Here is a 21,903-nt window from a genome sequence, read left to right on the forward strand (position 1 = left end):
ATGTGGTAGATAATGACGATGTGTGTCCTTGACCAACATTTATCTTTATCTCAATGTTTGTCAGTTGAAACATTTTTCTTTTGAGATGGCTCAAAAACTCTGAACATCCACCACTTAAACATTGTGGGCATTTCAAAAAAGAAGAAAATGATTATGTAATTCTTACATTTGCACAGACACGTCAATCAAATCAATCTTCTCATTCAACTGTCTGCAAGAAGGTGCACGTTATTTTCATTCCTCGCAGATCCTCTTGCACATCTCCAAAACCAAACAAGCCCTTTGTTAATGTTCGCTGCAGGTAAATCCTTTGCGTTGTCTTCCTCTTTCAGAGCTCATTCAGAACGGCCGCCTGCTGACGTTGCCCCTGGTGGCCGGGGACCTGCACTCCCTTCTGCCCGACGAAGACAGGAGGCGTCTCTACGTGGCCATGAAAGATAACCTGCTGTCTACCAGCCTGGACGACATAACGCAGAACCCGCGCAAGGTTAGATCTGGAGGACACATGCACACACTCTGTACTGTTCCAGGCAAGGTACGACACAAACGGCGTACAAGTTGATTCTTGCTGAACGCCTGGAGATAAAAAACATAATAAACACATAAACACCAAAGCCAAATGACAGCGGATTCAGATAATTCATGTGTCACGGCTTTGATAGGACTAATTGCTGATGATAGGAGGAAGAGGAAGTCCCACCCTCCGATCGCTTATCTTTCTCCAATTCCCAACTCTTACTACAGAAATACACAACTTTTCTTCCTCAGTGAAAATTCCAATATTTTTCCTCTCTAACCCACTTGGTCTGTCTATTAAAGTTGCCGTGGTTGATGAAACATTTCCAAAATCCCCCATCGACTGTTTACTTTATACACAGTAGGTATTTGGAAAGATGGACTGTTTTAGTCGTAGAATGTGAGCGCATGCTAAAGGTCTAAACAAAAAACATCAGCCATATTTGTACTCCACACCACGGTTGACACCCTGAATGAAGCTCATTTGGTGATTCATTGTTGTTACTTCCCAAAGTCATGAGGTCCAGTCGCAAACTATTTCTGCACATTTCACAAATTCCTACCTCCACCATTGTCCAGAGCAGGGGTGCCCACACTTTTCAGGCTTGCGAGCTACTTTTCAACTAACCAAGTATTGGAGATCTACCCCGGGCCGGGAGAGGGGGGGCGGCCGTAGTAGTAGCGGTGACCAGAAAGCGCAAAACAAGTTGATACGAAGAAAACATTCAGCCTTGCATCTGTCAGGAGGAAACCGCCACAAGCATCCCGCACATTCTTGATCATTACCTTACCGGAATCAGCCTGGGTTGCTTTGGACTGAAATTAAATGCGTCTGTTAGTAAGCAGGGACCGCTATTTAGCATTAGCATTCGATTCGATCATCTACTGCGATATACCACGCATGCGTGGCGTGACGTCGTTTTTTTTAATTTTCAAGGATTGACTGGTACTGCCTTGGACATCGACTGGTCGATCGCAATCAACCTATTGGGCATCCCTGGTCCAGGGTATCAGCCAAGTAGCTTTTAAAGAAGAACAGCCAGAAGTTGGATGGAGTTATGAACAAAAGCAGAGACGGATCACCTGCACGCCACATGTATTCTTAATGAAGAGACATTGGCCTGTTCATGAATTATTTAATGTCCCTCAGCCTATTGATTTCTTAGCGCGTGCTTCTGTCTTTGTGCAATTTCTAATGTGTCGGATTAATCAAGTAATTTTTGGGTTTATAATAACACCCGTTTTATGGCATTAACAACATGAAGCTTAAAGCCCTGAGGCACACCCCCTGCTCTGCCCCGCCCAGATCCAGCTGGCCAAGTTCCTGCTATTGATTCCTGCAATGCCGCAAATTACAACGCGTTTCTCACATCAGGGGTAACACAAACAAAAAAATCTAGGTGGAAATTAGTTTAAATCCTTCAACAACAAAAAAATCAGTGACCACGAAATTGGTTAACGGGGATTCAGGGTCATGGCAAGGACAGCCACAAGGTTGCCTTCTCAAAACTCCGCCCCCGTGGGATTAAATCAAGCCCCTCATCTGTCAGACGTACATGCAGGCTGTCAAAGATACAGACAGACAGACAGACAGGCAGACAGACAGACAGACAGGTAGGCAGACTGAGAGACAGGCAGATTGAGAGACAGGTAGGCAGACAGGCAGGCAGCAGTCAAGCTGGCCAGCCACCCACTCAGGCCGGCAGTCAGCCAGCAAGAGGAGAGATAGTCATAGTCGACTCATAACTCAGCTTCATGCTGGCTGTACAGTAATATATTTGTGCATTCAGTATTTATAGTCTGTTTATGCTCTTCCAGCTCATGCACACTTTGTCCCTTGTGGTGTTAAGACCAGTCACGCTGCCATATTCTCTACATTTCGGTTTATTTTCTCTGCTGCTGACATTCAACGTTCAACTCAAGACAATTTTAATCTTACTCTTTCTTCATCATGATTTAAGCCTTATAAATACTTGTATACATGCACAGTGTTGCTGATGTGATTTTGGCACAGAGAGATGGACACGTAACCGGTTCCTCTAGTCCATCCCAGTTCAGGGAAGAGTGCCAAACGTGAGTCGGTTGCCTTTAGACGCACTTTTCTTTGATGGGGCCAAAAACCTTCAAGGCATTCCTTCTGTGTGAGTCTACAGCTGGCAGCCCACATTACACAAAGGGTCACCGAGGGGTGGAGTGTGTTTGTGGCTCTTTGTTGCATATTTGTAGTTTATTCATCCTCGCCACTTTTTTTGTTCCCACTTTCTTCCTTTCCTTTTCAGCTCTGGTTTTCCCAAACATAGTACAGAAATGAGTCGTTCCCCAAAATCCCATTTTCTTTCGTTTGAATAGCATAAATCTTTTTTTTCTTCTTCCTGCCATTGAATTCTATATTTCATCAAGTAACACTCCTGACAACCAGCACGCTCTTCACAGAGGGGGGGATTCCCATTTGCCGAAGCCTTTACCTGGTGGGAATCCTTTAGTGGTGGTCCATGTTCCTGTCAGTGTGTGGTATTTAGAGATACGGGGGAACGTGGTCTTTAATCTAATCTGATCGTCTTGCCTCTGCGGAGGGCTCCGCGGGAGCGACTGCCTCGGGGAACAATTACTGGACATCCAGAATAAATTGTTTCCTTAAACCATCAGTTGACATTATTAGTGTCACATTTCCCAGATTGAAATCAATTTTCCAAAAGATTTTTGTATATATATATATATAAACAGCAGCTTTAGATTTGTCTATCAAGGCCAATATTGATGCAGAGAACTTGTCTTATTACACTATTAATGATGATAACACTTGCGAAGTGAACTAAAACTAAAGTTTTACTTGAATAAACTTTACAGTGAGGACGATCTCTTATCTAATCTTTAAATCTCAGTTTCACCGCTCTGGTATCTGAAGCAATGACAGCCCTTAAGAAGTATTTAGTATTAGTCATGTCGCTGCCATTTTACACCAAGCCACACACACATTCTCTCTCTCTCTCTCTCTCTCTCTCTTTCTCTCTGTCTCATCATCTATTCATTCCTTTCCTAGTGACTTGATGTGAAAGCAACGGAATAATCCCCACAGTGTGTGTTTTTAATATTATGTACTCGTATACGTTCAGGTTTAAATTAATCCTCTGGCCATTTTCTCATTACAGTTTAGTATTTTAAGTTGAACAAATCCAAGACACACACAAAAGCTGAACTAAACAGGCACGGAGAAAATGCGACTGGATTTTTAACAACCTATTGATTTGATTTAGACAGTTAAAAACGAATGCCTTGACAAAAGGCGGAAGTAGGTTGCCTCTCCAGATCTCCCCCGAGCCATACATTCAATACATTTTTACATACCTGAGGTTTTCATTTATTTTGCTTATGGTACAGTGAAATTTTTTGTCTTCTTATTGCACATAGCACAGACAGCCTACTTACATAGTAAAATGAAGTGGCCTTTGGGCTGGCTGATGATCAGCAAAAATACATTTTTAGCTTATGCTTGGGCAAACTGTGTCTGACGAAAAGCAAATCAGCATTTGCTTCCTAGCCTGAGAAATAATGAGCACACAATCTTATTCTTTTTCAGTATGTCAAGTACAAAAACCACACAAATTAAATTCTAAAAATCAAATTCTTCTGAATGACAATGTTTTGATGCTTTACAATTGCAAGAAAACCAACAGATTACTTTACCAAACTGATTGAACCAGTTGAGTTATTGCGAATATATAACTGTGTAGTCACAGTCAAACGGTGTATTAATTTGTAATGTTGCTAAAACTGCTGCTCTGACAGCTCGACTCATCAATAGGTCTCAGCAGTGCTGCCTGGTTGTTTTAACTTTCTCCTCCATGGAGCTGCTGCGCAAGAGCTATTTAATCCTCCCTGTTTCCTCTTGCCTTCCTTCATCTAGACTGGTCATGTTTTGCTGACTCTCCCTGTCTTGCTTCCTCGTCAAGCACCTGCCAATCCCACAGGCCTTTTATCCGTGATTTGGACTCAGTAGTGAAAACGATTTTTAAATCTTTCCCTCCCTCTCTGTTTTTTTCTCTCTCTCTCTCTCTTGCTCATGGTAGCTATACTGGCCCGCCAGTCCAGACCGAGTCCAAGAGTGTCTCATGGCAGGGAAGGATCCAGAGGTGAGTCCAGATACCCTCGCACGACACACACACACACACAAATTAGATTGCATATCCAATACATTACATTATACCACTGTATGCCTTTATAGTCTCATAAAATGAATTCACACATAATTCTACACAGAAATAGATCAGTGGCTCACACCTCAGGTCATTTTGAGTTAAACATTGTTTGTATGACATATTCTCACACACAACACTCTTGTTGTGCTGACGCTGGCGAGAACATGGAGATGTGGGTGAGCTAGATGCATTCAGACAAAAAAACGAACCTTGTGTTATTCCCATGCACAACAGGTAAGTAAAAAGAAACATTCATGTTTTTCTTTTTAACCAATTTCAACGTGGCTCCTTTTGCCGTTATATTCATCATATATATGATATTGTTACAAGGGGATAAACCAAATTCAACCAAATAACAGAACAACCACTACCGTTTATTTGAAATAAACCAATATCAATATCAAGTACTTAAGATCCTCTGTTATTGCTCACACTGTGCTCCCTGTGTGTGTGTGTGTCTCTGTTCAGTTGGAGTGTGCTAACTTCCTGCGAGTTCTGCAGCCTTTTAATCAGACTCACCTGTACGTTTGTGGAACTGGAGCCTTCAACCCCCGATGTGCTTTCATAGCTACCCGCGTCTTCCAACAGGTATTTCTGGAAGCAACACACAAATAATTCGTATGGAGTAGTGCAGTGCGCTGGGGGCAGCAAGGTTGGTGGTTTGAATCCTGGCTCCTGGCAAGTGTCCCTGAGCAAGATACCCAACCCCTAATTGCTCCCCAGGCAAAAATGTAATGCATGGGTTATAATGCAATGTAAGTCACTTTGGATTAAAGCGTCGGCTAAATGACATGTAATGTAGAAGACTATAGTTTTCAGTGGGTCAGACACATTGAATCTGCAGTTTTTTGTAAATAATTATCTGAGTAACAAAGATATTAGTGTACTCAGATCTGGATACTCGATAAGGGCATGTTCAGTTTTCATGTCATTCACACTGAACCTTCAAATTTAACATTGGTGCCAGATTTTCTAGTAACTGCTATTTTCCCATCACATCCCAACAGCTCTACATCATTAGTTAACTAACTTGCATATCAACGTCAAGCTTTTTCAAATTATACACATTTGCATGCTAAATAAATTAATAATCAACACAAAGAAGAAGAAAGAAAGTTACCCCTTTTTTTCAGAATTGCCACCCACCGTTCTGCATGTATGTGTCACTCCCAGTACCAGCAGCTAAAATACATGTGTGGTGTCTGCCCCTATGCCCACATATCTGCCAGGGTTCACCTGTGCCATCTGGCCAATGCACATACAATGCACCCTTTGTCACTGTAGATTCTGTAGTTGACATGTATGTGTCATTCATAATTTGAGCGTGAATCTTCTTCATTCCCCTGTAACACATTGTATCATACATGTCTCATGATTTAGACACATGTGGGTGGGAGAGGGAGAGAGGGGAGGGGGGAGGAAGGAGGGTTGTGCATTCCTGCATTTGTTTAGGTGTGTGTGTGTGAATGTGTGTCAGGGAACAGCTAATACCATGAAAGGGTGTGTGAGATCAGAGAGGTTCAGACGTGGTGCTTAGAAGGGCCGGTGGTGCTGACTGGTTTAAGACTGGACTTCACACATTTTGAAATCCCACCATGTAGCCTGATTACTCTCAATTAGCACCTTGCTCTGTGTGTGTGTGTGTGTGTGTGTGTGTGTGTGCAGGACAGGTCAGCTGGCTGAAAAAGTCCTTCTGCTTATTTGTTAGGTACAAATCATTCATAAATTACATAATAAATGAAAGAGTCAGTCTGCCCAAACAACTTGTTTTCTTCCGTCTGTGTTCATTTGTCGAGCTGATTTTCTCTTTCTCTGAACTTTGGCGCTGTTTTCTTTGCCAGTCAGAGCACCAGACTCTCTCCTACAGCCAGACAGAGTGTGGGAAAGGGAAATGTCCCTACGATCCGTTCCAGAAAACAGCCTCCGATGTTGTTGGTAAGTCTTTTTCATGAAACTACTTTAATGAATTACAAATGGTAAGTCATCATAGCAACAACTATAGTGTTGTTGAGGCTTTAGGTCAGGACAATGTTGAATTGGTCAAAAACCATCAATGGAAGCTTGTTGTCACTACATTAAATAATGTGTAAATACACAACAATCATTACTTGGCATTACTTTAATGTGCATATAATTTACACCCCGGCGAAATGCAAGTTTGACATATGTGCTTTAATATCTCAAAGAACCATTTAATATCCCCCAAAAACATGTGAAAAACATGTAGATCAATCTAATAGATGTAATGCTTCTTAAGAAGGTGATGTTTCTTTGTAGAACCACGCGGCCTTCTAAAGAACCATTTAAGAACCTTCTTAATCTTCTTCTGTGTGTAAAGCTTTTGTTATGCTGTGCAGATGGAGAGCTGTATGCTGGGATCACTTCAGACTTCATGAGCCGGGACTCCGCCTTCTTTCGTAGTCTTGGCAGACGCCACGTCATCCGCAGCGAGCAGTACGACTCCACCTGGCTGCAGGGTTAGTACAAAGAAAAGGTCAAACGAGAAGCAAAAATCTGTGGTCGGATGCCACAACAGAAGTCTGCTTATGTACATAGTTTTCCTCCTGCGTGATTCCTGAGATGGTTAGAAGTCAATATTTAAATTTGACATACTAACAGTGACAGTAAGTGATTTTTATTCATTTAGTATACTATCTTGGATTTGTATTGATTGCCTTCTTTGTTATAGTTGTATTTTACATGAAACACAAACACCTGCTGACAACTGACATGCTAACAGTCTTTTAATTCTTTGTCGAAAAGCTGGTCTTTTAAGGCATATCTGTTCTGTTTTGACATCTATATCTACAGTGAAGTGTTTTATTTGGTACCAAGTAATTTAGCAATATGACTTCTTGCTGTATATACTGAATGTCCTGGACTGAAGTAAATGTCTTTTGCTCTAAATAAACATCTCTAAAAGCACCTTCTGCAGGCCAGGTCGGTGTTTTATCAGGTCAGTCTGTCAACGTTGACTCTCTGCTGTTCGTAAACTCTGTTGTACCTGTGTCTCTCTCTCTCTCTCTCTCTCTCTCTCTCCAGATGCCCAGTTTGTGCGGGTAGCGCCGCTGTCTGAAACTGATAACCCGGAAGATGATAAGGTCTATGTGTTTTTCACCGAGCGTGCTCAGGAGGCAGAAGGGGCTGCTGGGAAAGTGCTTTACTCCAGAGTGGCACGCGTGTGCAAGGTATGGAGCGCATCAGAGAGAGATATAGAGGCCCGATAGGTGCGTGTTTGTTTGGTCACATCAGAGACTGTCTGCATGTAGTGTATGTAAACATGTGTTTTTGCCTTAACTGGTAAAGTATGTACGTGCTGTTCAGTACGCGTGTCTGCGCCTGTTGAGGTGTGTGTTTGCGTGAAAAGCATTGACAAACAAACCAGTGAGCAGTTTCTGCATTCTTTGAATTTGAAGTAGATTGTGTTTGTGAGTACGAGAGAGAATGAATGATGATTTACATAAAGTAAACAAAAGCTGAAATTGTTTATTTAAATGACTTTTGTTTGTGTGTTTAGAATGACATTGGAGGCCAGAGAAGTTTAGTCAACAAGTGGAGTACCTTCCAGAAGACTCGTATGGTTTGTTCAGTCCCAGGACCAGATGGCCTACAGACACACTTTGACCAGCTACGTGAGTGCGAACAAGGACTGTAAAATGAATCAAATTGGCCTCAACTAACTTTTTGGAGTTTTTAATCCATCTCCCATTGAATATTAAAAAAAAGAGAGCTTTAGTTCAGATACTTACTTTATTGTGTGTTTGTTTGTCAAAAAGTTGGGACTTTCTAAATATTTTAAAATGGCAAGAGTTAGCTGGCTTAAGAAATTTAGTTTGAAGTTCTGAAACACAGCTCCGGGGTGTCTATGTGGCTCCAACGTTACCAAGGTAACGAGCCCTGTGGCTCACCTTGAGTTTGTCTTCATGCCTTACACATGGTTACCTTGGAAACTGGCCTCAACATGCAGTTGCTGTGGTTTTATTAATTTTCATGGATTTGCACCAGTGTCCTCTAGTTGCCTGTGTAAGTGTGTGTACTGAGGGTCCATGTAGGCATTCATTCATTCACACGACCGGTACCTACCGTACCAAAAAGTAGATTTCTGTTCCGATTGAAAGACTTTATTTACACACTCTGATGACTCCGTCCTCACAGCAGCTAACGATAGGCTAGCCTTGTGTAGCTACAGCAGCTCACTATCCATCTACCTGCTGTTCCTATTAAAGTTAGTGTTTCCCTCCATTAATGAAGTCTGGAGTTCCTTCACAGCATGGCACTGTTTCACTGACAGACACACTAATACTGAGTTAGTAGAAGATGGTATCAATCCATCGTGCTCTGGGTTATGGGCCAAGCACACTTTCGCTGCGCAACCTTATACGGGACTCAAACCCACCATCTCTTGTATATGACGACAATGGAAGAGTGCCTAATACTGAGTTAGCAGAGGATGGTTTCGATCCATCGACCTCTGGGTTATGGGACGCTTCCGCTGCGCCACTCTGCTATACATCAGGGTGTGTGACTTGATGCTGCAGATTTTTATTTCGACTGTTTGCAACTAACCATAAGTTAAGTGAGCAATTGTGGAGAGTTAAGATAATTTCACCAGCAATAAAAACAAGTTACCGTAGAAGAGCTGTTAAAAGGAGGTTAGCAGAGGATGGTTTCGATCCATCGACCCCTGGGTTATGGGCCCAGCACGCTTCCGCTGCGCCACTCTGCTATACATCAGGGTGTGTGACTTGATGCTGCAGATTTTTATTTCGACTGTTTGCAACTAACCATAAGTTAAGTGAGAAATTGTGGAGAGTTAAGATAATTTCACCAGCAATAAAAACAAGTTACCGTAGAAGAGCTGTTAAAAGGCAGTTAGCAGAGGATGGTTTTGATCCATCGACCTCTGGGTTATGGGCCCAGCACGCTTCCGCTGCGCCACTCTGCTGCAAACCACCTCAGATGGAACTCGAACCCACCATTTCTAGTACATGACAACAATGGAAGAGTGCCTAATACTGAGTTAGCAGAGGATGGTTTCGATCCATCGACCTCTGGGTTATGGGCCCAGCACGCTTCCGCTGCGCCACTCTGCTATACATCAGGGTGTGTGACTTGATGCTGCAGATTTTTATTTCGACTGTTTGCAACTAACCATAAGTTAAGTGAGCAATTGTGGAGAGTTCAGATAATTTCACCAGCAATAAAAACAAGTTACCGTAGAAGAGCTGTTAAAAGGCAGTTAGCAGAGGATGGTTTCGATCCATCGACCTCTGGGTTATGGGCCCAGCACGCTTCCGCTGCGCCACTCTGCTATACATCAGGGTGTGTGACTTGATGCTGCAGATTTTTATTTCGACTGTTTGCAACTAACCATAAGTTAAGTGAGCAATTGTGGAGAGTTAAGATAATTTCACCAGCAATAAAAACAAGTTACCGTAGAAGAGCTGTTAAAAGGCAGTTAGCAGAGGATGGTTTCGATCCATCGACCTCTGGGTTATGGGCCCAGCACGCTTCCGCTGCGCCACTCTGCTGGAAACCACCTCATATGGGACTCGAACCCACCATCTCTAGTACATGACAACAATGGAAGAGTGCCTAATACTGAGTTAGCAGAGGATGGTTTCGATGCATCGACCTCTGGTTTATGGGCCCAGCACGCTTCCGCTGCGCCACTCTGCTATACATCAGGGTGTGTGACTTGATGCTGCAGATTTTTATTTCGACTGTTTGCAACTAACCATAAGTTAAGTGAGCAATTGTGGAGAGTTAAGATAATTTCACCAGCAATATAAACAAGTTACCGTAGAAGAGCTGTAAAAAGGCAGTTAGCAGAGGATGGTTTCGATCCATCGACCTCTGGGTTATGGGCCCAGCACGCTTCCGCTGCGCAACTCTGCTGCAAACCACCTCAGATGGGACTCGAACCCACCATCTCTAGTATATGACGACAATGGAAGAGTGCCTAATACTGAGTTAGCAGAGGATGGTTTCGATCCATCGACCTCTGGGTTATGGGCCCAGCACGCTTCCGCTGCGCCACTCTGCTATACATCAGGGTGTGTGACTTGATGCTGCAGATTTTTATTTCGACTGTTTGCAACTAACCATAATATAAGTGAGCAATTGTGGAGAGTTAAGATAATTTCACCAGCAATAAAAACAAGTTACCGTAGAAGAGCTGTTAAAAGGCAGTTAGCAGAGGATGGTTTCGATCCATCGACCTCTGGGTTATGGGCCCAGCACGCTTCCGCTGCGCCACTCTGCTGCAAACCACCTCAGATGGGACTCGAACCCACCATCTCTAGTATATGACGACAATGGAAGAGTGCCTAACACTGAGTTAGCAGAGGATGGTTTCGATCCATCGACCTCTGGGTTATGGGCCCAGCACGCTTCCGCTGCGCCACTCTGCTATACATCAGGGTGTGTGACTTGATGCTGCAGATTTTTATTTCTACTGTTTGCAACTAACCATAAGTTAAGTGAGCAATTGTGGAGAGTTAAGATAATTTCACCAGCGATAAAAACAAGTTACCGTAGAAGAGCTGTTAAAAGGCAGTTAGCAGAGGATGGTTTTGATCCATCGACCTCTAGGTTATGGGCCCAGCACGCTTCCGCTGCGCCACTCTGCTGCAAACCACCTCAGATGGGACTAGAACCCACCATCTCTAGTACATGACAACAATGGAAGAGTGCCTAATACTGAGTTAGCAGAGGATGGTTTCGATCCAGCGACCTCTGGGTTATGGGCCCAGCACGCTTCCGCTGCGCCACTCTGCTATACATCAGGGTGTGTGACTTGAGGCTGCAGATTTTTATTTCGACTGTTTGCAACTAACCATAAGTTAAGTGAGCAATTGTGGAGAGTTAAGATAATTTCACCAGCAATAAAAACAAGTTACCGTAGAAGAGCTGTTAAAAGGCAGTTAGCAGAGGATGGTTTCGATCCATCGACCTCTGGGTTATGGGCCCAGCACGCTTCCGCTGCGCCACTCTGCTGGAAACCACCTCAGATGGGACTCGAACCCACCATCTCTAGTACATGACAACAATGGAAGAGTGCCTAATACTGAGTTAGCAGAGGATGGTTTTGATGCATCGACCTCTGGGTTATGGGCCCAGCACGCTTCCGCTGCGCCACTCTGCTATACATCAGGGTGTGTGACTTGATGCTGCAGATTTTTATTTCGACTGTTTGCAACTAACCATAAGTTAAGTGAGCAATTGTGGAGAGTTAAGATAATTTCACCAGCAATATAAACAAGTTACCGTAGAAGAGCTGTTAAAAGGCAGTTAGCAGAGGATGGTTTCGATCCATCGACCTCTGGGTTATGGGCCCAGCACGCTTCCGCTGCGCCACTCTGCTATACATCAGGGTGTGTGACTTGATGCTGCAGATTTTTATTTCGACTGTTTGCAACTAACCATAAGTTAAGTGAGCAATTGTGGAGAGTTAAGATAATTTCACCAGCAATAAAAACAAGTTACCGTAGAAGAGCTGTTAAAATGCAGTTAGCAGAGGATGGTTTCGATCCATCGACCTGTGGGTTATGGGCCCAGCACGCTTCCGCTGCGCCACTCTGCTGCAAACCACCTCAGATGGGACTCGAACCCACCATCTCTAGTATATGACGACAATGGAAGAGTGCCTAATACTGAGTTAGCAGAGGATGGTTTCGATCCATCGACCTCTGGGTTATGGGCCCAGCACGCTTCCGCTGCGCCACTCTGCTATACATCAGGGTGTGTGACTTGATGCTGCAGATTTTTATTTCGACTGTTTGCAACTAACCATAAGTTAAGTGAGCAATTGTGGAGAGTTCAGATAATTTCACCAGCAATAAAAACAAGTTACCGTAGAAGAGCTGTTAAAAGGCAGTTAGCAGAGGATGGTTTCGATCCATCGACCTCTGGGTTATGGGCCCAGCACGCTTCCGCTGCGCCACTCTGCTATACATCAGGGTGTGTGACTTGAGGCTGCAGATTTTTATTTCGACTGTTTGCAACTAACCATAAGTTAAGTGAGCAATTGTGGAGAGTTAAGATAATTTCACCAGCAATAAAAACAAGTTACCGTAGAAGAGCTGTTAAAAGGCAGTTAGCAGAGGATGGTTTCGATCCATCGACCTCTGGGTTATGGGCCCAGCACGCTTCCGCTGCGCCACTCTGCTGGAAACCACCTCAGATGGGACTCGAACCCACCATCTCTAGTACATGACAACAATGGAAGAGTGCCTAATACTGAGTTAGCAGAGGATGGTTTTGATGCATCGACCTCTGGGTTATGGGCCCAGCACGCTTCCGCTGCGCCACTCTGCTATACATCAGGGTGTGTGACTTGATGCTGCAGATTTTTATTTCGACTGTTTGCAACTAACCATAAGTTAAGTGAGCAATTGTGGAGAGTTAAGATAATTTCACCAGCAATATAAACAAGTTACCGTAGAAGAGCTGTTAAAAGGCAGTTAGCAGAGGATGGTTTCGATCCATCGACCTCTGGGTTATGGGCCCAGCACGCTTCCGCTGCGCCACTCTGCTGCAAACCACCTCAGATGGGACTCGAACCCACCATCTCTAGTATATGACGACAATGGAAGAGTGCCTAATACTGAGTTAGCAGAGGATGGTTTCGATCCATCGACCTCTGGGTTATGGGCCCAGCACGCTTCCGCTGCACCACTCTGCTATACACCAGGGTGTGTGACTTGATGCTGCAGATTTTTATTTCGACTGTTTGCAACTAACCATAAGTTAAGTGAGCAATTGTGGAGAGTTAAGATAATTTCACCAGCAATAAAAACAAGTTACCGTAGAAGAGCTGTTAAAAGGCAGTTAGCAGAGGATGGTTTCGATCCATCGACCTCTGGGTTATGGGCCCAGCACGCTTCCGCTGCGCCACTCTGCTGCAAACCACCTCAGATGGGACTCGAACCCACCATCTCTAGTATATGACGACAATGGAAGAGTGCCTAACACTGAGTTAGCAGAGGATGGTTTCGATCCATCGACCTCTGGGTTATGGGCCCAGCACGCTTCCGCTGCGCCACTCTGCTATACATCAGGGTGTGTGACTTGATGCTGCAGATTTTTATTTCTACTGTTTGCAACTAACCATAAGTTAAGTGAGCAATTGTGGAGAGTTAAGATAATTTCACCAGCGATAAAAACAAGTTACCGTAGAAGAGCTGTTAAAAGGCAGTTAGCAGAGGATGGTTTTGATCCATCGACCTCTAGGTTATGGGCCCAGCACGCTTCCGCTGCGCCACTCTGCTGCAAACCACCTCAGATGTGACTCAAACCCACCATCTCTAGTACATGACAACAATGGAAGAGTGCCTAATACTGAGTTAGCAGAGGATGGTTTCGATCCAGCGACCTCTGAGTTATGGGCCCAGCACGGTTCCGCTGCGCCACTCTGCTATACATCACGGTGTGTGACTTGATGCTGCAGATTTTTATTTCGACTGTTTGCAACTAACAATAAGTTAAGTGAGCAATTGTGGAGAGTTAAGATAATTTCACCAGCAATAAAAACAAGTTACCGTAGAAGAGCTGTTAAAAGGCAGTTAGCAGAGGATGGTTTCGATCCATCGACCTCTGGGTTATGGGCCCAGCACGCTTCCGCTGCGCCACTCTGCTATACATCAGGGTGTGTGACTTGATGCTGCAGATTTTTATTTCGACTGTTTGCAACTAACCATAAGTTAAGTGAGCAATTGTGGAGAGTTAAGATAATTTCACCAGCAATAAAAACAAGTTACCGTAGAAGAGCTGTTAAAATGCAGTTAGCAGAGGATGGTTTCGATCCATCGACCTGTGGGTTATGGGCCCAGCACGCTTCCGCTGCGCCACTCTGCTGGAAACCACCTCATATGGGACTCGAACCCACCATCTCTAGTACATGACAACAATGGAAGAGTGCCTAATACTGAGTTAGCAGAGGATGGTTTCGATGCATCGACCTCTGGTTTATGGGCCCAGCACGCTTCCGCTGCGCCACTCTGCTATACATCAGGGTGTGTGACTTGATGCTGCAGATTTTTATTTCGACTGTTTGCAACTAACCATAAGTTAAGTGAGCAATTGTGGAGAGTTAAGATAATTTCACCAGCAATATAAACAAGTTACCGTAGAAGAGCTGTAAAAAGGCAGTTAGCAGAGGATGGTTTCGATCCATCGACCTCTGGGTTATGGGCCCAGCACGCTTCCGCTGCGCAACTCTGCTGCAAACCACCTCAGATGGGACTCGAACCCACCATCTCTAGTATATGACGACAATGGAAGAGTGCCTAATACTGAGTTAGCAGAGGATGGTTTCGATCCATCGACCTCTGGGTTATGGGCCCAGCACGCTTCCGCTGCGCCACTCTGCTATACATCAGGGTGTGTGACTTGATGCTGCAGATTTTTATTTCGACTGTTTGCAACTAACCATAATATAAGTGAGCAATTGTGGAGAGTTAAGATAATTTCACCAGCAATAAAAACAAGTTACCGTAGAAGAGCTGTTAAAAGGCAGTTAGCAGAGGATGGTTTCGATCCATCGACCTCTGGGTTATGGGCCCAGCACGCTTCCGCTGCGCCACTCTGCTGCAAACCACCTCAGATGGGACTCGAACCCACCATCTCTAGTATATGACGACAATGGAAGAGTGCCTAACACTGAGTTAGCAGAGGATGGTTTCGATCCATCGACCTCTGGGTTATGGGCCCAGCACGCTTCCGCTGCGCCACTCTGCTATACATCAGGGTGTGTGACTTGATGCTGCAGATTTTTATTTCTACTGTTTGCAACTAACCATAAGTTAAGTGAGCAATTGTGGAGAGTTAAGATAATTTCACCAGCGATAAAAACAAGTTACCGTAGAAGAGCTGTTAAAAGGCAGTTAGCAGAGGATGGTTTTGATCCATCGACCTCTAGGTTATGGGCCCAGCACGCTTCCGCTGCGCCACTCTGCTGCAAACCACCTCAGATGGGACTAGAACCCACCATCTCTAGTACATGACAACAATGGAAGAGTGCCTAATACTGAGTTAGCAGAGGATGGTTTCGATCCAGCGACCTCTGGGTTATGGGCCCAGCACGCTTCCGCTGCGCCACTCTGCTATACATCAGGGTGTGTGACTTGAGGCTGCAGATTTTTATTTCGACTGTTTGCAACTAACCATAAGTTAAGTGAGCAATTGTGGAGAGTTAAGATAATTTCACCAGCAATAAAAACAAGTTACCGTAGAAGAGCTGTTAAAAGGCAGTTAGCAGAGGATGGTTTCGATCCATCGACCTCTGGGTTATGGGCCCAGCACGCTTCCGCTGCGCCACTCTGCTGGAAACCACCTCAGATGGGACTCGAACCCACCATCTCTAGTACATGACAACAATGGAAGAGTGCCTAATACTGAGTTAGCAGAGGATGGTTTTGATGCATCGACCTCTGGGTTATGGGCCCAGCACGCTTCCGCTGCGCCACTCTGCTATACATCAGGGTGTGTGACTTGATGCTGCAGATTTTTATTTCGACTGTTTGCAACTAACCATAAGTTAAGTGAGCAATTGTGGAGAGTTAAGATAATTTCACCAGCAATATAAACAAGTTACCGTAGAAGAGCTGTTAAAAGGCAGTTAGCAGAGGATGGTTTCGATCCATCGACCTCTGGGTTATGGGCCCAGCACGCTTCCGCTGCGCCACTCTGCTATACATCAGGGTGTGTGACTTGATGCTGCAGATTTTTATTTCGACTGTTTGCAACTAACCATAAGTTAAGTGAGCAATTGTGGAGAGTTAAGATAATTTCACCAGCAATAAAAACAAGTTACCGTAGAAGAGCTGTTAAAATGCAGTTAGCAGAGGATGGTTTCGATCCATCGACCTGTGGGTTATGGGCCCAGCACGCTTCCGCTGCGCCACTCTGCTGCAAACCACCTCAGATGGGACTCGAACCCACCATCTCTAGTATATGACGACAATGGAAGAGTGCCTAATACTGAGTTAGCAGAGGATGGTTTCGATCCATCGACCTCTGGGTTATGGGCCCAGCACGCTTCCGCTGCGCCACTCTGCTATACATCAGGGTGTGTGACTTGATGCTGCAGATTTTTATTTCGACTGTTTGCAACTAACCATAAGTTAAGTGAGCAATTGTGGAGAGTTCAGATAATTTCACCAGCAATAAAAACAAGTTACCGTAGAAGAGCTGTTAAAAGGCAGTTAGCAGAGGATGGTTTCGATCCATCGACCTCTGGGTTATGGGCCCAGCACGCTTCCGCTGCGCCACTCTGCTGCAAACCACCTCAGATGGGACTCGAACCCACCATCTCTAGTATATGACGACAATGGAAGAGTGCCTAATACTGAGTTAGCAGAGGATGGTTTCGATCCATCGACCTCTGGGTTATGGGCCCAGCACGCTTCCGCTGCACCACTCTGCTATACACCAGGGTGTGTGACTTGATGCTGCAGATTTTTATTTCGACTGTTTGCAACTAACCATAAGTTAAGTGAGCAATTGTGGAGAGTTAAGATAATTTCACCAGCAATAAAAACAAGTTACCGTAGAAGAGCTGTTAAAAGGCAGTTAGCAGAGGATGGTTTCGATCCATCGACCTCTGGGTTATGGGCCCAGCACGCTTCCGCTGCGCCACTCTGCTGCAAACCACCTCAGATGGGACTCGAACCCACCATCTCTAGTATATGACGACAATGGAAGAGTGCCTAACACTGAGTTAGCAGAGGATGGTTTCGATCCATCGACCTCTGGGTTATGGGCCCAGCACGCTTCCGCTGCGCCACTCTGCTATACATCAGGGTGTGTGACTTGATGCTGCAGATTTTTATTTCTACTGTTTGCAACTAACCATAAGTTAAGTGAGCAATTGTGGAGAGTTAAGATAATTTCACCAGCAATAAAAACAAGTTACCTTAGAAGAGCTGTTAAAAGGCAGTTAGCAGAGGATGGTTTCGATCCATCGACCTCTGGGTTATGGGCCCAGCACGCTTCCGCTGCGCCACTCTGCTATACATCAGGGTGTGTGACTTGATGCTGCAGATTTTTATTTCGACTGTTTGCAACTAACCATAAGTTAAGTGAGCAATTGTGGAGAGTTAAGATAATTTCACCAGCAATAAAAACAAGTTACCGTAGAAGAGCTGTTAAAATGCAGTTAGCAGAGGATGGTTTCGATCCATCGACCTGTGGGTTATGGGCCCAGCACGCTTCCGCTGCGCCACTCTGCTGCAAACCACCTCAGATGGGACTCGAACCCACCATCTCTAGTATATGACGACAATGGAAGAGTGCCTAACACTGAGTTAGCAGAGGATGGTTTCGATCCATCGACCTCTGGGTTATGGGCCCAGCACACTTCCGCTGCGCCACTCTGCTGCAAACCACCTCAGATGGGACTCAAACCCACCATCTATAGTACATGACAACAATGGAAGAGTGCCTAATACTGAGTTAGCAGAGGATGGTTTCGATCCATCGACCTCTGGGTTATGGGCCCAGCACGCTTCCGCTGCGCCACTCTGCTATACATCAGGGTGTGTGACTTGATTCTGCAGAATTTTATTTCTACTGTTTGCAACTAACCATAAGTTAAGTGAGCAATTGTGGAGAGTTAAGATAATTTCACCAGCAATAAAAACAAGTTACCGTAGAAGAGCTGTTAAAAGGCAGTTAGCAGAGGATGGTTTCGATCCATCGACCTCTGGGTTATGGGCCCAGCACGCTTCCGCTGCGCCACTCTGCTATACATCAGGGTGTGTGACTTGATGCTGCAGATTTTTATTTCGACTGTTTGCAACTAACCATAAGTTAAGTGAGCAATTGTGGAGAGTTAAGATAATTTCACCAGCAATAAAAACAAGTTACCGTAGAAGAGCTGTTAAAAGGCAGTTAGCAGAGGATGGTTTCGATCCATCGACCTCTGGGTTATGGGCCCAGCACGCTTCCGCTGCACCACTCTGCTGCAAACCACCTCAGATGGGACTCGAACCCACCATCTCTAGTATATGACGACAATGGAAGAGTGCCTAATACTGAGTTAGCAGAGGATGGTTTCGATCCATCGACCTCTGGGTTATGGGCCCAGCACGCTTCCGCTGCGCCACTCTGCTATACATCAGGGTGTGTGACTTGATGCTGCAGATTTTTATTTCGACTGTTTGCAACTAACCATAAGTTAAGTGAGCAATTGTGGAGAGTTAAGATAATTTCACCAGCAATAAAAACAAGTTACCGTAGAAGAGCTGTTAAAGGGCAGTTAGCAGAGGATGGTTTTGATCCATCGACCTCTAGGTTATGGGCCCAGCACGCTTCCGCTGCGCCACTCTGCTGCAAACCACCTCAGATGGGACTAGAACCCACCATCTCTAGTACATGAAAACAATGGAAGAGTGCCTAATACTGAGTTAGCAGAGGATGGTTTCGATCCAGCGACCTCTGGGTTATGGGCCCAGCACGCTTCCGCTGCGCCACTCTGCTATACATCACGGTGTGTGACTTGATGCTGTAGATTTTTATTTCGACTGTTTGCAACTAACAATAAGTTAAGTAAGCAATTGTGGAGAGTTAAGATAATTTCACCAGCAATAAAAACAAGTTAGCGTAGAAGAGCTGTTAAAAGGCAGTTAGCAGAGGATGGTTTCGATCCATCGACCTCTGGGTTATGGGCCCAGCACGCTTCCGCTGCGCCACTCTGCTATACATCAGGGTGTGTGACTTGATGCTGCAGATTTTTATTTCGACTGTTTGCAACTAACCATAAGTTAAGTGAGCAATTGTGGAGAGTTAAGATAATTTCACCAGCAATAAAAACAAGTTACCTTAGAAGAGCTGTTAAAAGGCAGTTAGCAGAGGATGGTTTCGATCCATCGACCTCTGGGTTATGGGCCCAGCACGCTTCCGCTGCGCCACTCTGCTGCAAACAACCTCAGATGGGACTCGAACCCACCATCTCTAGTATATGACGACAATGGAAGAGTGCCTAATACTGAGTTAGCAGAGGATGGTTTCAATCCTTCGACCTCTGGGTTATGGGCCCAGCACGCTTCCGCTGCGCCACTCTGCTGCAAACCACCTCAGATGGGACTCGAACCCACCATCTATAGTACATGACAACAATGGAAGAGTGCCTAATACTGAGTTAGCAGAGGATGGTTTCGATCCATCGACCTCTGGGTTATGGGCCCAGCACGCTTCCGCTGCGCCACTCTGCTATACATCAGGGTGTGTGACTTGATGCTGCAGATTTTTATTTCGACTGTTTGCAACTAACCATAATATAAGTGAGCAATTGTGGAGAGTTAAGATAATTTCACCAGCAATAAAAACAAGTTACCGTAGAAGAGCTGTTAAAAGGCAGTTAGCAGAGGATGGTTTCGATCCATCGACCTCTGGGTTATGGGCCCAGCACGCTTCCGCTGCGCCACTCTGCTATACATCAGGGTGTGTGACTTGATGCTGCAGATTTTTATTTCGACTGTTTGCAACTAACCATAAGTTAAGTGAGCAATTGTGGAGAGTTAAGATAATTTCACCAGCAATAAAAACAAGTTACCGTAGAAGAGCTGTTAAAATGCAGTTAGCAGAGGATGGTTTCGATCCATCGACCTCTGGGTTATGGGCCCAGCACGCTTCCGCTGCGCCACTCTGCTGCAAACCACCTCAGATGGGACTCAAACCCACCATCTATAGTACATGACAACAATGGAAGAGTGCCTAATACTGAGTTAGCAGAGGATGGTTTCGATCCATCGACCTCTGGGTTATGGGCCCAGCACGCTTCCGCTGCGCCACTCTGCTATACATCAGGGTGTGTGACTTGATTCTGCAGAATTTTATTTCTACTGTTTGCAACTAACCATAAGTTAAGTGAGCAATTGTGGAGAGTTAAGATAATTTCACCAGCAATAAAAACAAGTTACCGTAGAAGAGCTGTTAAAAGGCAGTTAGCAGAGGATGGTTTCGATCCATCGACCTCTGGGTTATGGGCCCAGCACGCTTCCGCTGCACCACTCTGCTGCAAACCACCTCAGATGGGACTCGAACCCACCATCTCTAGTATATGACGACAATGAAAGAGTGCCTACTACTGAGTTAGCAGAGGATGGTTTCGATCCACCGACCTCTGGGTTATGGGCCCAGCACGCTTCCGCTGCGCCACTCTGCTATACATCAGGGTGTGTGACTTGATGCTGCAGATTTTTATTTCGACTGTTTGCAACTAACCATAAGTTAAGTGAGCAATTGTGGAGAGTTAAAATAATTTCACCAGCAATAAAAACAAGTTACCGTAGAAGAGCTGTTAAAAGGCAGTTAGCAGAGGATGGTTTCGATCCATCGACCTCTGGGTTATGGGCCCAGCACGCTTCCGCTGCGCCACTCTGCTGCAAACCACCTCAGATGGGACTCGAACCCACCATCTCTAGTATATGACGACAATGGAAGAGTGCCTAACACTGAGTTAGCAGAGGATGGTTTCGATCCATCGACCTCTGGGTTATGGGCCCAGCACGCTTCCGCTGCGCCACTCTGCTATACATCAGGGTGTGTGACTTGATGCTGCAGATTTTTATTTCTACTGTTTGCAACTAACCATAAGTTAAGTGAGCAATTGTGGAGAGTTAAGATAATTTCACCAGCGATAAAAACAAGTTACCGTAGAAGAGCTGTTAAAAGGCAGTTAGCAGAGGATGGTTTTGATCCATCGACCTCTAGGTTATGGGCCCAGCACGCTTCCGCTGCGCCACTCTGCTGCAAACCACCTCAGATGGGACTCAAACCCACCATCTCTAGTACATGACAACAATGGAAGAGTGCCTAATACTGAGTTAGCAGAGGATGGTTTCGATCCAGCGACCTCTGAGTTATGGGCCCAGCACGGTTCCGCTGCGCCACTCTGCTATACATCACGGTGTGTGACTTGATGCTGCAGATTTTTATTTCGACTGTTTGCAACTAACAATAAGTTAAGTGAGCAATTGTGGAGAGTTAAGATAATTTCACCAGCAATAAAAACAAGTTACCGTAGAAGAGCTGTTAAAAGGCAGTTAGCAGAGGATGGTTTCGATCCATCGACCTCTGGGTTATGGGCCCAGCACGCTTCCGCTGCGCCACTCTGCTATACATCAGGGTGTGTGACTTGATGCTGCAGATTTTTATTTCGACTGTTTGCAACTAACCATAAGTTAAG

At 45.0% G+C, this 21,903-nt stretch overlaps 1 protein-coding gene and 37 non-coding genes across 39 annotated transcripts in view; 1 reads left to right on the plus strand and 37 right to left on the minus strand.

Annotated features, from left to right (window-relative positions):
- The window catches only part of sema3h (sema domain, immunoglobulin domain (Ig), short basic domain, secreted, (semaphorin) 3H), a 177,607-nt gene that overhangs the window by 15,579 nt on the left and 140,125 nt on the right, over window positions 1–21,903 (plus strand). For both annotated transcript variants that reach the window (XM_037456950.2, XM_037456951.2), the window contains exons 2-8: window positions 333–487; window positions 4,584–4,646; window positions 5,181–5,300; window positions 6,554–6,647; window positions 7,070–7,189; window positions 7,755–7,900; window positions 8,230–8,344. In XM_037456950.2, the coding sequence (XP_037312847.2) occupies window positions 333–487; window positions 4,584–4,646; window positions 5,181–5,300; window positions 6,554–6,647; window positions 7,070–7,189; window positions 7,755–7,900; window positions 8,230–8,344 (813 nt within the window). The remainder of the gene's footprint in view (window positions 1–332; window positions 488–4,583; window positions 4,647–5,180; window positions 5,301–6,553; window positions 6,648–7,069; window positions 7,190–7,754; window positions 7,901–8,229; window positions 8,345–21,903) is intronic.
- Window positions 9,734–9,805, minus strand: trnam-cau (transfer RNA methionine (anticodon CAU)). The gene has a single exon. It is a non-coding gene; the product is annotated as a tRNA-Met (tRNA).
- On the minus strand, window positions 9,953–10,024 carry trnam-cau (transfer RNA methionine (anticodon CAU)). Its single transcript has one exon. It is a non-coding gene; the product is annotated as a tRNA-Met (tRNA).
- trnam-cau (transfer RNA methionine (anticodon CAU)) lies at window positions 10,172–10,243 on the minus strand. The gene has a single exon. It is a non-coding gene; the product is annotated as a tRNA-Met (tRNA).
- trnam-cau (transfer RNA methionine (anticodon CAU)) lies at window positions 10,687–10,758 on the minus strand. Its single transcript has one exon. It is a non-coding gene; the product is annotated as a tRNA-Met (tRNA).
- Window positions 10,906–10,977, minus strand: trnam-cau (transfer RNA methionine (anticodon CAU)). Its single transcript has one exon. It is a non-coding gene; the product is annotated as a tRNA-Met (tRNA).
- trnam-cau (transfer RNA methionine (anticodon CAU)) lies at window positions 11,054–11,125 on the minus strand. The gene has a single exon. It is a non-coding gene; the product is annotated as a tRNA-Met (tRNA).
- On the minus strand, window positions 11,640–11,711 carry trnam-cau (transfer RNA methionine (anticodon CAU)). Its single transcript has one exon. It is a non-coding gene; the product is annotated as a tRNA-Met (tRNA).
- trnam-cau (transfer RNA methionine (anticodon CAU)) lies at window positions 12,007–12,078 on the minus strand. The gene has a single exon. It is a non-coding gene; the product is annotated as a tRNA-Met (tRNA).
- Window positions 12,374–12,445, minus strand: trnam-cau (transfer RNA methionine (anticodon CAU)). Its single transcript has one exon. It is a non-coding gene; the product is annotated as a tRNA-Met (tRNA).
- trnam-cau (transfer RNA methionine (anticodon CAU)) lies at window positions 12,593–12,664 on the minus strand. Its single transcript has one exon. It is a non-coding gene; the product is annotated as a tRNA-Met (tRNA).
- Window positions 12,812–12,883, minus strand: trnam-cau (transfer RNA methionine (anticodon CAU)). Its single transcript has one exon. It is a non-coding gene; the product is annotated as a tRNA-Met (tRNA).
- trnam-cau (transfer RNA methionine (anticodon CAU)) lies at window positions 13,179–13,250 on the minus strand. The gene has a single exon. It is a non-coding gene; the product is annotated as a tRNA-Met (tRNA).
- Window positions 13,546–13,617, minus strand: trnam-cau (transfer RNA methionine (anticodon CAU)). The gene has a single exon. It is a non-coding gene; the product is annotated as a tRNA-Met (tRNA).
- trnam-cau (transfer RNA methionine (anticodon CAU)) lies at window positions 13,694–13,765 on the minus strand. The gene has a single exon. It is a non-coding gene; the product is annotated as a tRNA-Met (tRNA).
- Window positions 14,280–14,351, minus strand: trnam-cau (transfer RNA methionine (anticodon CAU)). The gene has a single exon. It is a non-coding gene; the product is annotated as a tRNA-Met (tRNA).
- trnam-cau (transfer RNA methionine (anticodon CAU)) lies at window positions 15,014–15,085 on the minus strand. Its single transcript has one exon. It is a non-coding gene; the product is annotated as a tRNA-Met (tRNA).
- Window positions 15,233–15,304, minus strand: trnam-cau (transfer RNA methionine (anticodon CAU)). Its single transcript has one exon. It is a non-coding gene; the product is annotated as a tRNA-Met (tRNA).
- Window positions 15,381–15,452, minus strand: trnam-cau (transfer RNA methionine (anticodon CAU)). Its single transcript has one exon. It is a non-coding gene; the product is annotated as a tRNA-Met (tRNA).
- Window positions 15,967–16,038, minus strand: trnam-cau (transfer RNA methionine (anticodon CAU)). Its single transcript has one exon. It is a non-coding gene; the product is annotated as a tRNA-Met (tRNA).
- Window positions 16,334–16,405, minus strand: trnam-cau (transfer RNA methionine (anticodon CAU)). The gene has a single exon. It is a non-coding gene; the product is annotated as a tRNA-Met (tRNA).
- Window positions 16,701–16,772, minus strand: trnam-cau (transfer RNA methionine (anticodon CAU)). Its single transcript has one exon. It is a non-coding gene; the product is annotated as a tRNA-Met (tRNA).
- Window positions 16,920–16,991, minus strand: trnam-cau (transfer RNA methionine (anticodon CAU)). Its single transcript has one exon. It is a non-coding gene; the product is annotated as a tRNA-Met (tRNA).
- Window positions 17,287–17,358, minus strand: trnam-cau (transfer RNA methionine (anticodon CAU)). The gene has a single exon. It is a non-coding gene; the product is annotated as a tRNA-Met (tRNA).
- On the minus strand, window positions 17,435–17,506 carry trnam-cau (transfer RNA methionine (anticodon CAU)). The gene has a single exon. It is a non-coding gene; the product is annotated as a tRNA-Met (tRNA).
- On the minus strand, window positions 17,654–17,725 carry trnam-cau (transfer RNA methionine (anticodon CAU)). The gene has a single exon. It is a non-coding gene; the product is annotated as a tRNA-Met (tRNA).
- On the minus strand, window positions 18,169–18,240 carry trnam-cau (transfer RNA methionine (anticodon CAU)). The gene has a single exon. It is a non-coding gene; the product is annotated as a tRNA-Met (tRNA).
- trnam-cau (transfer RNA methionine (anticodon CAU)) lies at window positions 18,388–18,459 on the minus strand. The gene has a single exon. It is a non-coding gene; the product is annotated as a tRNA-Met (tRNA).
- On the minus strand, window positions 18,755–18,826 carry trnam-cau (transfer RNA methionine (anticodon CAU)). Its single transcript has one exon. It is a non-coding gene; the product is annotated as a tRNA-Met (tRNA).
- On the minus strand, window positions 19,341–19,412 carry trnam-cau (transfer RNA methionine (anticodon CAU)). The gene has a single exon. It is a non-coding gene; the product is annotated as a tRNA-Met (tRNA).
- Window positions 19,560–19,631, minus strand: trnam-cau (transfer RNA methionine (anticodon CAU)). The gene has a single exon. It is a non-coding gene; the product is annotated as a tRNA-Met (tRNA).
- On the minus strand, window positions 19,856–19,927 carry trnam-cau (transfer RNA methionine (anticodon CAU)). Its single transcript has one exon. It is a non-coding gene; the product is annotated as a tRNA-Met (tRNA).
- trnam-cau (transfer RNA methionine (anticodon CAU)) lies at window positions 20,075–20,146 on the minus strand. Its single transcript has one exon. It is a non-coding gene; the product is annotated as a tRNA-Met (tRNA).
- Window positions 20,294–20,365, minus strand: trnam-cau (transfer RNA methionine (anticodon CAU)). Its single transcript has one exon. It is a non-coding gene; the product is annotated as a tRNA-Met (tRNA).
- trnam-cau (transfer RNA methionine (anticodon CAU)) lies at window positions 20,442–20,513 on the minus strand. The gene has a single exon. It is a non-coding gene; the product is annotated as a tRNA-Met (tRNA).
- Window positions 21,028–21,099, minus strand: trnam-cau (transfer RNA methionine (anticodon CAU)). Its single transcript has one exon. It is a non-coding gene; the product is annotated as a tRNA-Met (tRNA).
- Window positions 21,176–21,247, minus strand: trnam-cau (transfer RNA methionine (anticodon CAU)). Its single transcript has one exon. It is a non-coding gene; the product is annotated as a tRNA-Met (tRNA).
- Window positions 21,762–21,833, minus strand: trnam-cau (transfer RNA methionine (anticodon CAU)). The gene has a single exon. It is a non-coding gene; the product is annotated as a tRNA-Met (tRNA).

Source organism: Pungitius pungitius, chromosome 1 (genome assembly GCF_949316345.1).
Source record: "Pungitius pungitius chromosome 1, fPunPun2.1, whole genome shotgun sequence".
In the NCBI taxonomy this organism is placed as follows: domain Eukaryota; kingdom Metazoa; phylum Chordata; class Actinopteri; order Perciformes; family Gasterosteidae; genus Pungitius; species Pungitius pungitius.